The sequence below is a fragment of the Chelonoidis abingdonii genome, chromosome 4 (assembly GCF_003597395.2).
Source record: "Chelonoidis abingdonii isolate Lonesome George chromosome 4, CheloAbing_2.0, whole genome shotgun sequence".
NCBI lineage: Eukaryota > Metazoa > Chordata > Testudines > Testudinidae > Chelonoidis > Chelonoidis abingdonii.
The window spans coordinates 20,538,950-20,551,343 of record NC_133772.1 but is presented as its reverse complement, the minus strand read 5'-3'; the positions used below and the strand labels follow the sequence as shown (position 1 = coordinate 20,551,343).

Genomic DNA, 12,394 nt, shown 5'->3' with positions numbered 1-12,394 from the left:
ATGGTTGCCATGTTATGGCATCTGCCAGGGCAATCCAGGGAAAAAGGGCATGAAATGATTGTCTGCCATTGCTTTCATGGAGGAAGGATTGAATGACGACATTTAACCAGAATCACCCGCAACATTGTTTTTGCATTGGGATCTCAACCCAGAATTCCAATGGGCGGGGGAGACTGCGGGAACTATGAGATAGCTACGGGATAGCTACCCACAGTGCAACACTCCAGAAATTGACGCTAGCCTCGGTGGAGGGACGCACACCGCCAAATTAATGTGCTTCGTGTGGCCACATGCGCTCGACTTTATACAATCTGTTTTACAAAACCGGTTTATGTAAAATCGGAATAATCCCGTAGTGTAGACATACCCTAACAGACGTATTGGAACATGAGCTTTCGTGGGTGAATACCCACTTCGTCGGATGCAGGTACCAGTGAAGAGAAAGAGTTCTGCCTTCTTTTGCACAGTAATGATTTCTCATGTGGGACACACCGAGCCAAGAAGTCATCACTGAAAATTTTATTTCCTTGTGAAATGGGTGAAACTGAAGAGCTCTAATTTACATTCCAAAAGAGAAAATAACATTTTTAAAGGATACGGTCTGTACCAGGAAACAATGTTCTTCCAGTCAACAGCTCAGCCATAATGCACCCCACTGACCAAATATCAACTGAACAAAACAAAAAGAAAAAGATAAATGTAGTATAGGAAAAATAAAATCTCAACAAAATTACCTTTATCAATAAGTAGAAATAACTCCATGCTTTGGCGTTAAATACAACTTACACCATGTCCCAGGCCAGCTAACAACGTTCTGTCACCCTCAGCTGTCACTTGACGAAGCAAATCTAATACCTAATTAGAGGAAAGTTTCCCCAGCTGGGCATAATGCCCATCAGACATCAAAGTCCACAGAGGAAGAGGGAAAAGCTTGTTCGAGGCAGACAGATGTCTGTGGGATGGATTTGCACAGCTGCAAGAGGGCCTGGTCTTACCCCTCTCATACCCAAATGGAAACAGATGGAAAAGGAAGGCCACAAAACCTTCCAGGGGGATGTATACACAAGTAAAGAGGAGAGGGTGACAGGAGAACAGAAAAAGAAAAAAAAGAGGTATGCAATCAAAGGAGCACATTTATACTATCTATCCCTATAGGAAGTCATGACGTGGCAAAATGAGAGAAATATCTATGAGGACGGATATTTTGCTCATTATAATCTCAAGAATTGTAAGTGAATGATTTAAATGAAACCCTGTGAATGCTAATGTAATGATACTCATGCTGTGGTCCATGGACAGCTGGCTGGCCACACGATGCTGCCTCCTCCCATTCAGCATTACTCAAGTACAGTTGCTATAGTTGCCCCAGTTGCACATATACAAATGGAAGGGGTGTGTGTGTCCATAAAACAATCCCTATCAAGATGAGAGCTACACTATCAAAATGTGGCAGAACTCGTCTGCTAATGTACCTGTCTGGTTGTAATGCATCCAGTTCAGCATGATCTCAGGAGCCCTGTACCACCTGGTAGCCACATACCCAGTCATCTCATCATCCGTGTGCCGGGCCAAACCAAAATCCAGAATCTGCAGAACCAAAGAAAGAAAGCTGCACACTGTTGCAATGGAAAAATGAAACCCAAACTCTTAAGAACAAATAATCAGGCAGTTTTGAGACTGGGTGGAGAAAGAACTGGATGGAACAAAGCAAAGAGTAGATTATGGAACACAAATTAAGGCACTAGACAAAAATAGAATAGGCCTCGAGTATTAGCACTGAGGCAGGGTTGTGTGTGCATAACTTGCCTCTAACTGTACTGTACTCAATTCCAAGCCAGAGTTGTTAGCTTTTACTCTCACGAGCACTAAATTCACACAACACGTAAAAAGTTAAACTGGAGTTTAGCACAAACCTACTTTCAGCCCCTTGAAAACATACAACAAGTGAGGACTAAAGTATTCCAGGCATTTTAAGTTGAACTATTAAGAAGCTGATTTGCTTAAGTAAATTCTGCATCTTCAATGTCCACCCTAACTACTCAAATCACAAGTCAAACTAAGTGCCTACTATCGCCAGATTACCTTCAGCTCACAGTCTTCATTTACAGCTAGGTTACTAGGTTTTAAGTCCTAAAAAAGAAGGAAACAATATTAGCATCAGTCTTGCATAACAACGTATTAGCTGCAGCTATGGCAGAGTCTATGCACTGTCTGCATTTGGCATTAACAACCATTTAAATAAGAATGCAACTTTTTATAGTGGGGCGAAGGGGAGTCTCATTCTAGAGCCAATTTTACCTGAGTTTTCTCCCGTTCTCATAGGCCTTCTGTATAAGCAGCAGTTAGTATAACTTTGTTTAAAATGTACTGAAATCAATGTATTTAAAAGGTGTGACATTGAATCTATTCAGCACAGCACCTGTAAAACTGGGATGAAAGCTGCTGGGGAATATGGCAGGAAGTAGTCTAGTAGTGGGAAAACGATGGTAAGATTCCTGGGTTCTGTTCCCAGCTCTACTTTGACTTGCTGTGTCTTTGGGTAGATTGTATTACCCCTCTCCTAGCACCAATACTCACTCTGTGTATTATGTCAGCCGAATGGATGTACTGTAACACAAGATGACAGATATTTTACAGATCAGTATGAGTAAACATCCTCCCATGTCCTTACTACTAGAGCATATAACCTCCCCCCACCTCAATTCATTTGCAGTAGGAATGAAGTGGGACTTAAGTGGTGCATAAGCCTTCCATGGGTCATATGCACAAAGGTGTTTCATACTTAGTCTGTCTCCTTCCAGACACTTAAGAATTCACTGTTATCAACAATGAAACTAGAATAATTATATAAATTGCAGGGATAAAAGATCCACTATGCATAGAACAGCTCTTATTCATAACCTTCCAGACTCAGCCCATTGCTATGCACAATGTGAAAATGTGTTCACACTGAGTTTCTGGTGGAGCACTATAACAATACTGAATCATTAAGTGGACAGGAGAAAGGTCAACGGAAGGTTACCCTACACGCACTAAGAGAGTGAATAAACTCCACAATCCATTTGTGTTAATCACTAAGTAGGACTGTACCCTTCAGGAATTTCCATCTCCCCAGCATTTTGATAGGACTAGTGCAAGTACCTTCAGACCCCGAAGAATTTGGTATATAAGAAACTGTACATGGTCATCTGTGAGCTTCTGACATTTCACAATATTGTTCAGATCAGCTCCCATGAGGTGGGTCACCAGGTACCTAGAAACAAAAGGAAAGGTAGGAAAGGGAGAGCCACCAGGAAATACCCTTTTCTCCCATGAAAGACAATTACTAAGCAAACTAGCACTCCCACAGGGCTTAAATGAAGCTTTGCTTCATATGGAACAGGATATTAGAATAACTGACCACTATGGAGACATCCTTTCTGTTCCTCATACACTCCTGAACAAAGCGTTTTCTTGTTCAATACAGATGACTAAAAGGCAGCTCCATTTAAGACTCCTCTTTTCTTTCCATAACCTTTCGTCAACTAAGAAATATCTGAAGTAGCAGAGCAATTTTCTTCATTTGCATGGCATGGGGAACATACTTGGACATTTGGAAGTCCAGGTGAGAGGCCATACCAATACGTCACAGGAAAGCAGAATACCCATGCTGAACAATGTTCTATGGGATGGAATAGCGGGTGGGGCAAGAAACTCCTTCCTGACCCCAGTGGCAATGTCGGCTTATGTCCTGAAGCATGAAATTGAATGCCAGTTTTCTTTGGGATACGAAGTGTCCACTGCTTTTCAAACTACCCATCCATACAAACAAGCAAAAATATTGGTTTGTAAAGTCCTGGACTACGTTACTTCAATCCCATATGTTCAGTGAGCAAAATAAGCTACTCTGAGTCTATACTAGCAGGATCTGACGATATAACTATTCTGGCAAACCTTTACTAATGCAGATGTGGTTCTACCAAATGTAAAATGATTGGACAAGGATTTCCTCAGTTATGACAATAAAGGTGTTCAAAGTCTACAGAGTCTTTTTTTTCTTCCTTCTAACAACAACTACAAAGAGAAATTAAAAAGCCAAGAAATTGTATTTTAAACACCAACGATAATTTTATGTATAAGGATTTTACTCTAGTTACTTTCAACAATAAATGCACCTTATTCCAAAGATACAATAGGTAGCTGGCCAGCCATCCAAATCTAAATCCACAAAAAAACCCAATACTTTCTATTTTTGTTCTTCTCAGTAGGAAATTTACATTCAATTTTTATTTTGGCATTGTTCCAGATTAAAGAATTATAAATTCTAGTGAAACTAGAAGCTGTGCCCCCGCACATGCTCACTATACTTTCACACTGAGTTGGTCCATTAGTGCAAACAGGCAGAATTCTGTTGGAAAGAGTACCATTTCTAGACCTTCTAAATGTACCGAAAGACATGATTCAGTACATCTAAGGGAAAGAGCAGATTGTGAAAGACTATTTGCAATGTAATAGTTTTACATTAGGAAGCTCAAAACTACCTAACTTCAGAAGTATAGGTATTTTTCATAAAATTGTGTTAAAAAAAATATTCAACCTAACATGCTGAAATTTTTTGGAAGCAATCTTCTTTGCTGGTTCCCATAGTACTTCAAATAAGATACTCTGGACTCTGCTGATTCTCCTAATAGACATTGCTGCCACAAACCCATAAAGAACATAATGTTTTGCTATGAAGCAGTATATGAGCAGAAGAGTCCCTGTATATTCTCCCCTATTCCCTCTGGTAGCAAAGGGCCTTTACCAAGCTCAGAAGGAAAGGTTTTGTCATCTAAATCGTTTAATTTTGAATGATGCGGATTTTGCTTGCAGTGCTAAGGATGGCAGGGGCCAACTACATTAAACTCTCACTGTATAGTAGTACATGAGTATTACTTAGGGAGATCTCTCTCCTGTCAGAAGTCTATGGGTATGTCTACAACGCAAAAATAAAACCACCCGACAACCTGCAGCAGAGAGTCTCGCAGCCCAGGTCAATGTAGTTGGGGTCAAATTATGGGACCAAAAATAGCAGTGCAGACATTTCTTTTCGGGCTAAAGCCCAGGCTCTGAAACCCAAGAGGGATGAGTCGCAGACAATTAGCAGCGATGCATAAATGCAGAGCAACTTAAAAACAGCAGAAGTAACATTTTTAAGAGACCTTAAATCCCACCTTTAGAAGTGTCTTTGGCATTTCAGTTACTTAGTTCCTAGTTACTTTTGTAAATTTTACCCAAGAACTTTAAATTGGCTTGCTCAGAAAAAGACTCTGAGAGAAAATCTAAAAATTGGAGCTCAATCTTCTATAGCTCAGTTTTGCACTTGTTTATGCAAGCCAGTGTCTTCGCATTGGAAACCCTTCCCTGATGAAGGCAAACCAGCATCTAAAATCATGGGCATTAAACCATGGGCAGTTTTCCTTGTTGCCACAGTCACTTTTATACAATGCATCCTGCCAAATCAGAAATGCTAGTGTTGTATGAGAAATACTGCCACCCATTCAGTCTGGTTTGAGCTGATGGGCAGCTGCGACCTCTCTTCTGTGTGGCCTAAGTTCAAAGCACTCCACTGGTCTTAACTCAGAAATCCTTGATTGTCTAGCTGAAGAAGTATCCCTTAGCTATCTTGGATTCTCTGGGGTGGTAATGTGTAGCTTTTAATTCAATTCCTATGGAGATCTGCAGTGTATCTGAAAAGTCTTCAGGCTCATTAAGCAGCATCCATATAACAAGGAATTCTTGTGTTACCATAAACATCCCCTTGATTCCATATGGCTTGAAAAGAATGTTGTGTCAATGCATCAGGGCCTGGGACACTGGCATTAGCACAGCACCTTGAATCACAAGGTACACCTAGCTCTTACATTGCTTTCATCCATTTCTATCACATTGCTCTATAAAAAGTGGTTAAACCACCACCATCTTCTACAGACGGAAAAAGTCCATACGCGTGAATCACAGCAATGGCAATATGACAGAACAAAGGATGTGAAGGAGATAAACAGGTACCCATGTACCCCTGGTGTGGGGATATGACCCATCAACACCAAAATGTTTAGATTCTGAGGGCTGCGCTGCTGTAGCACTTTAGTGAAGACACTCCTATGCTGATGGGAGAGCCACTGCCATTGGCGTAGTTAATCCAGCTCCCCGAGGGGCGATAGCTATGGCGGGGGAAAAGCTTTCCTGTCGACATAGCGCTGTCTACATAGGGAGCTAGGTCGATATAACTACATTGCTCAGGGGTGTGGATTTTTCACACCCCAAGCGACATAGTTATACTGATACAGATTTGTACTGTAGACCTGGCGTGAATCCCCAGCCTGAATCCCCAGAGGCATTGAACAGTCTTGACCAAGAGCAGCTGCAGAATGCTCAGCATCACCTCAGTATGTGTTTCAAGCTGTACCTAAAGCATCATTCTCAAAGCATGGAGGTGAGCATGGCAAGAGGTGACCTCAATATCCAAAAGCATGACACAGCTGAACACTTTAAAGGGGTCAAAGTGCAACCTTAGGACTTCATGCCTAACTTGTGTTGAAACCATGTGCCCAATTAACACCCAGCTGGCTCGTTCAACTACGGCATTATAAGATACTTTTTACCTCGCAGCTTTCTAGCTGACTTAGCCTCAGGTGCCCAGGAAAGTGTTAAATGCTCACCCCAAGTCTTGACTATTTGCAGACAAACCTGAATTCCAATAGGACAGCTCTGCTTCTTCCCTAAACATTGAAAATGGCAACCATATTGTTGGCCATTGAATCAGTATATTGACCACTGTGCAAGCCAAAGAGCTACTTCTTTTTTTGATTGGGTGGGGAGGGGGGAGAGGCGCAAAGATAAACAAAATGGAGGCAGGCAACCTAAAGTGGTAAGACTGGATAACTGAGAAAGAGGCACAATGATCAAATTCTATTTTATTTAAAGAAAACTGAAGGCACTAGGCTTAGTTTTACTGAGCCAAGACAGAAATCTAAACAAGTAGTACCTGAAAGACAAAATAGCTATTGTGGCTCCATTTAGCTAGAGCATAGTAATGCAAGGGACTCATGGCTGGAAACAAGAGACTCTGGCCTGTTTAGCAGGAGCAGGAATGAGCCAACCAAGTATTGTCTGGTAATGGATTTTATCTAGGAGAATCCTGCAAGACATGTTAATGGAGCACAGACTCAACAGTAGAGATCTGCTTTAAGATATGCCTTTGAAGAAAATACAAATACCCCATTTGTCAAATGCTACTATCTGCAAGCCAGTGAAGAGGTCACAGCCCCCAGAGACCACCTTCCTTCATATGCCAGTGGACTAGCTGAAAGCAGACTTGTGAGAGCACTCCACATTAGGCATACAACAGTTAACAGAGTAATGTCCTAGGTCTGCATTAACAGAACATGTGCTCTCTTGTCCTTTGTGCTGCAGAATCACACTTGTGTGAGATCCAAGAACAACTTACAGGTCTAGATATCCATTTATCTGCTTCCCCTCTGTCTCACCCTCCATCTGTCAGGATCAAAGACTGTATTTATACAGCTCATGACAATGCTTTGTCAACTGCTTGCAGCAGCTCACAGCTGTATCCTGCTACAAGCCATTCCCAGGCACATCACGATTCCAGAAATATAAACCTGTTCCATAAGGGGCTGGAATTTGGTGATAAACTATAGCAGTTTTGGAGTCACTAAAGTAACCAAAAAGACTGCTTTCATACTCTCTTTCCAGGTCAATTTCAAGCTATAGGCACAGACTCACTGTCTCTCAAAGTTAATTGGTTTCATCTTTAGTCCAACATGAGACACAAATAACTACTGGATCATATCTTTTAAAAATTTATGAATGGCTTGGCACAGGTGGCCTTATTCCAGGTAAGGTAAATGCTAATTTCCCAACCCAGTCACTCTCTTTCAAAGCACTCATACCCACCAAGGCAGGTACTGACAGCATCGCCTGAGTAGCACAAAGGGAGATGACCAGGACACCCCACTATATATATACACTATGGCTTCAAAGAACTCATGAATGCACTGCCCCTTTCCTGCTTTTTTGTCATTTAAAAAGGGTGATTATTTTACATCATTAGACAAGATTAATGGAGCTAAAATGGAGATTTTCAAAAGGCGCTAAAGGAAACTGGGTGCCTTTGAAAATCCCAGCCTAAATATGTATAGGCTGGCTCAGCAAAGAGTAAACAGTGATGGAAGGAACACAAAGGATATCTACTAGTGCTTGAAGGGAATAAATATAAAACAGGGAAGGAGTTGTTTATGGCACAACAAGGAGATATCATTAGAAGTGAGAGTTTCTGGACAAGGAGAATGATTAGGCCTTGAAATAATCTCACATGCGATGTAGTAGAAGTTCAGAGGTTTAAAACTAGACTAGACAAGGTACTAGCAAAAGCACTATAAGGAACAATCCTACACCGGCAGGAGGAAGGATGAGATGATTAATAAGAAATTAGCGATAGAAAAGACCTGTAATTCTAAAACAAAATTTAATTATAATCCTCATAATCCTTCCAAATTTCAACCATGTACCAAGGGTAGCTAGCACTATTATAGTAGCTTTCCCGTCCTTCCCTCCCATAAACTACTATAGTAGTGCCAGCTTACGGGAGGGAAGGAGGGGAAAGCAGGAGAGAGACAGAAGAGAAGCAGGCGAAGATGCAACAGTCTTTAAATATGTTAAGGGTTGTTATAAAGAGAACAGTGATCAATGGTTCTCTACGTCCACTAAAGGTATGACAAGTAGTAATGGGCTTAATTTGAAGCAAGGAAGATTTAGGTTAGATATTAGGAACAACTTGCCATGGAATCCCTATCATTGGAGGTTTTTAGAAACAGGTTGGACAAACACCTGTCAGTGATGGTATACCCACAGTTTAGGGGCGGGATTAGACTTCTCAAGGTTCATTCCAGCCCTACGTTTCTATAGTCATATATGCTTGGGCTGCAGTTTTCAAAGATGTTACCTACACATCATTGAATTCTTCCAGTGACTTAGCAGGTGTGAACACATCCAACAGACCAATCACCTATAAAGAAAAAAAGGCAAAAAATGAGAAAACTGAAATATATTTTGTAATATAATTTGATCTACTTCATAGGTGGTTAGTTCCTGTACAGGAGTAGAAAAGATTCACTCCATCTCACTTTTTTCTTCCAAACACATCAAGAGGCCAGGGGAGGACAGAAGAAATTACTTTTCTTGATCCTGAATACAGCTTATGTTCTTGTGGGGAAAAAATTTCCAGTTTTAATACATATGGTTGCCATTTTTACCCCACCCATCCAAAGAATCACATAGGGAAAGGTGAAAAATCAAGTAAGGCAACTTGATATTATCACTTGACACAAATGCTATATTCAGTGTTGCTGTAGCCACGTTGGTCCCTGGATATTAGAAGACAAGGTGGGTGAGGTAATATCTTTGATTGGACCAACTTCTGTTGGCGAGAGAGACCAGCTTTCAAGCTTACACAGAGCTCTTCTTCAGGTCTAGGAAAGGTACTCAGACTGTCACTGCTAAATACAATGTGGGAACAGATTATTTAGCATAAGTAGGCGCCGCATACTGCAAGGGACCATTCAAGGTGAAGTTGGCAATTACACTCCCTCCCCCAGTCACAGGGAGGAAAGGAGAAAGGGAAAGCAGCTGGTGGGAGGGAGGGTTGTTAGTGGGCTACAGATTCTTGTAATAAGCCATAAATCTAATGTCTCTATATAGTCCATGATTTTTAGTGTCTGGCAAAGTTATGAATTTAAGCTCCCAGCTTCATTTTTTGAAAGTGTTATGCAAGTTAAAAATGCTAAATGAAATACCGGATAATCTATTAGGGAGGAGGAAAAGAAAGCAGTGGATAATTGAAAGTCTAATTACAAAACAAAATGCTTTAAAAGACAGCACAGTAGAGAAAGCATACAATTCAAGTTTTAAAATCAGAATTAACTGGATTGAGAAGTAGTAATTCTTTCCTACTAAATTAAGTTATTGGTGGAAATAATTCTAATAATATATTGAACCAAAACACCTTTAAGATGCCAGAAACCAAGACGGTATTGTTGAAAAACTATACATCAAATATTGCAAGAGTCTACACCTGTCTGTGTTTTCATTATCCTTTGTCAACTATTAGTTAATGCTCGGCTTTATAACTCTATGATGTTTTATTATAATGCCTGATTATATTCAGATAAAAAACAACAAAAAGAATGGTGGGGTTTTTTGGATTTTTATCTATTTTGAAAATGTATATAACAGGCTCTAGTTAGTTTTTTTGTTAAATAAAATAATCCAAGTCACAGAGAATTTTTCAAATATTCTTCAATTCCCATCTTCATTCTGATCTATGGAGTACACAAGAATTTTAATACAGAAGTTCTTTACCCTTAACACGACTCCCCATTTTCTAGATGTCAATAGAGAAGGAAATCAAAATGAGTGAACACAAAGTTTTAGTTAACAGGTCTAAATACCTCCTTTCCCAGTGAAAATCCTGACCTGAGAGGCAATACAAACCTGTGCAACTGATGAACGCAGAAGGACGAAGGTGTAAATCCTAGTTAGATAGGTTACAAAACGAAATATCCCAACGGTTTTATGGTGAGATCCAGTATATGATAGAATATGTTTTAGGAAACCCTGCAGCTACACACTACTTTGCAGCAAAGAAGTTTGGCTACGAAACAAGGTGGTTGAGAAAAAGACACACATCAAGATAGGAAGTTAGAGTCCTGGCCATACATCTGATTAGATTGTAAGCTTTGCAGTAGAGATTCCATGCCTTTTTAAGGTGCCTAGCAAAATTCTGGGCTCTGCAATCAAAAACAAACATAAGATGCAAATGGAAGAAATCTTCCAGGACATTGATTCTAGTTCCCAGCTATCACAGGCAATCACATCATATAATCCCTTTCATAAATATATCAAGCTCCATCTTGAAACCAATCAGGTTTCTTGCCCCCATTCCTTCTTTTGGGAGGTTATTCCAGAACCTCACTTCTGCAATAGGTAGAAACCTTCTTCTAATTTCCAGCCTAGATTTACTCATGGTCAGTTTATACTCATTTGTTTTTGTGGCAATATTGTCCTTTTTCTTAAATAGCTCTTTTCCCTCCCTGGCGCATTTATTGAGTGCAAGCAGATCCCCTGGGACCCTTCACTTTGCTAGTCTAAACACAACCAAGCTGTTTTAGTCGCTTCTCTATTCCCCCGATCATCCCAGTAGCCCTTCTCTGCACCTATTCCAGTATTTTTAATAAATCTATCAAATCAGGTTTGGTACTATGATGACCAGAACTATACCTAGTATTATAGAGGTGGTCTTACCAGTGCTTTCTATTAATACTTCTCTACCTTTATTGGATATACCTCTCCCAATGCAGCCCAGAATCTCATATGCTTTTTCAGGGCTGTACCACACTGGTGGCTCATTCATTCTGTGACTCAGGTCTTTAGCCTCCTTCGGCATTTCCAACAACGAGCCCCCAGCTTATAATGGAAATCTTCTTAGTTGGTAAGAGCATGAATTTTCACTTTGTACTATTCACTTTCTTCCCATTTTTATTACTCCACCCTCAAGGTGGTCAGTTCTTGTCATATTCCAGTTCTCCTCTGTGTTGACAATGCCTCCTAACTTTAGGTCATCAGCAAATTTCATTAGCGCACTCCTACTTTCTGAGCCAAGATCAGTAATAAAAATATTAAACAAGACCAGTCCCTGAGGAACTCCATTAATAACCTCCCTCGACTCCAACAGCTCCCCTTTCAGCACAACATGTTGTCGTCTCCCTTTGAACCAGTTCCTTACTCACCTTACAATCCTTGTACTAATTCCCATATTCTCCAGTTTAACTAGATGCCTTTTGTTTATTGTGATTGCATTTACATAGATGTTTAAGTTAAGTATGTAAATCTAAATGTCTTAGCCATTCCATTGCTTAGGGAAGGGCACTGTGTGATCACATGAGGGAATCAGGCAACCCTTGCTGACGGATGCTAATTTCCCACGTGGCACTGTATCAAACACTTTACTGGAGTCCAGATAGATTAGATCGGGGTGGGCAAACTTTTTAACCCGAGGGCCGCATCTGAGTATGGAAATTGTATGGTGAGCCATGAATGCTCAAGAAATTGGGGTTTGGAAGGGGGTGAGTGCTCCGGCTGTGGGTGCAGGCTCTGGGATGGGGCCAGAAACTAGGAATTCAGGGTGCGGGAAGGGAGCTCCGGGCTGGGGAAGTGGTGTGGTGTGCAGGGGTGGGGCTCAGGGTGTGGGCTCCAGGGTGGGCTGGGTATGAGGGGTTGAGGGTGCAGGAGGGTCCCCAGCTGGGCCTGAGGGGTTCGGAGGGCGGGAGGGGGATCAGGGCTGAGGCAGAGGGTTGGG

The 12,394-nt window shown here is 41.0% G+C and overlaps 1 protein-coding gene across 2 annotated transcripts in view; it reads right to left on the bottom strand.

The window, feature by feature from the left end:
- MAPK14 (mitogen-activated protein kinase 14) overlaps positions 1-9,043 on the bottom strand; it is a 36,014-nt gene extending 26,971 nt beyond the window's left edge. For both annotated transcript variants that reach the window (XM_032804857.2, XM_075064941.1), the window contains exons 1-6: positions 8,988-9,043; positions 3,142-3,253; positions 2,578-2,607; positions 2,083-2,130; positions 1,473-1,587; positions 599-670 (exon numbers count right to left, since the gene is read on the bottom strand). In XM_032804857.2, coding sequence (XP_032660748.2) covers positions 599-670; positions 1,473-1,587; positions 2,083-2,130; positions 2,578-2,607; positions 3,142-3,234 — 358 coding nt within the window. In that variant the 5' untranslated portion in view covers positions 3,235-3,253; positions 8,988-9,043. The remainder of the gene's footprint in view (positions 1-598; positions 671-1,472; positions 1,588-2,082; positions 2,131-2,577; positions 2,608-3,141; positions 3,254-8,987) is intronic.
- Positions 9,044-12,394: the final 3,351 nt, after the last annotated feature.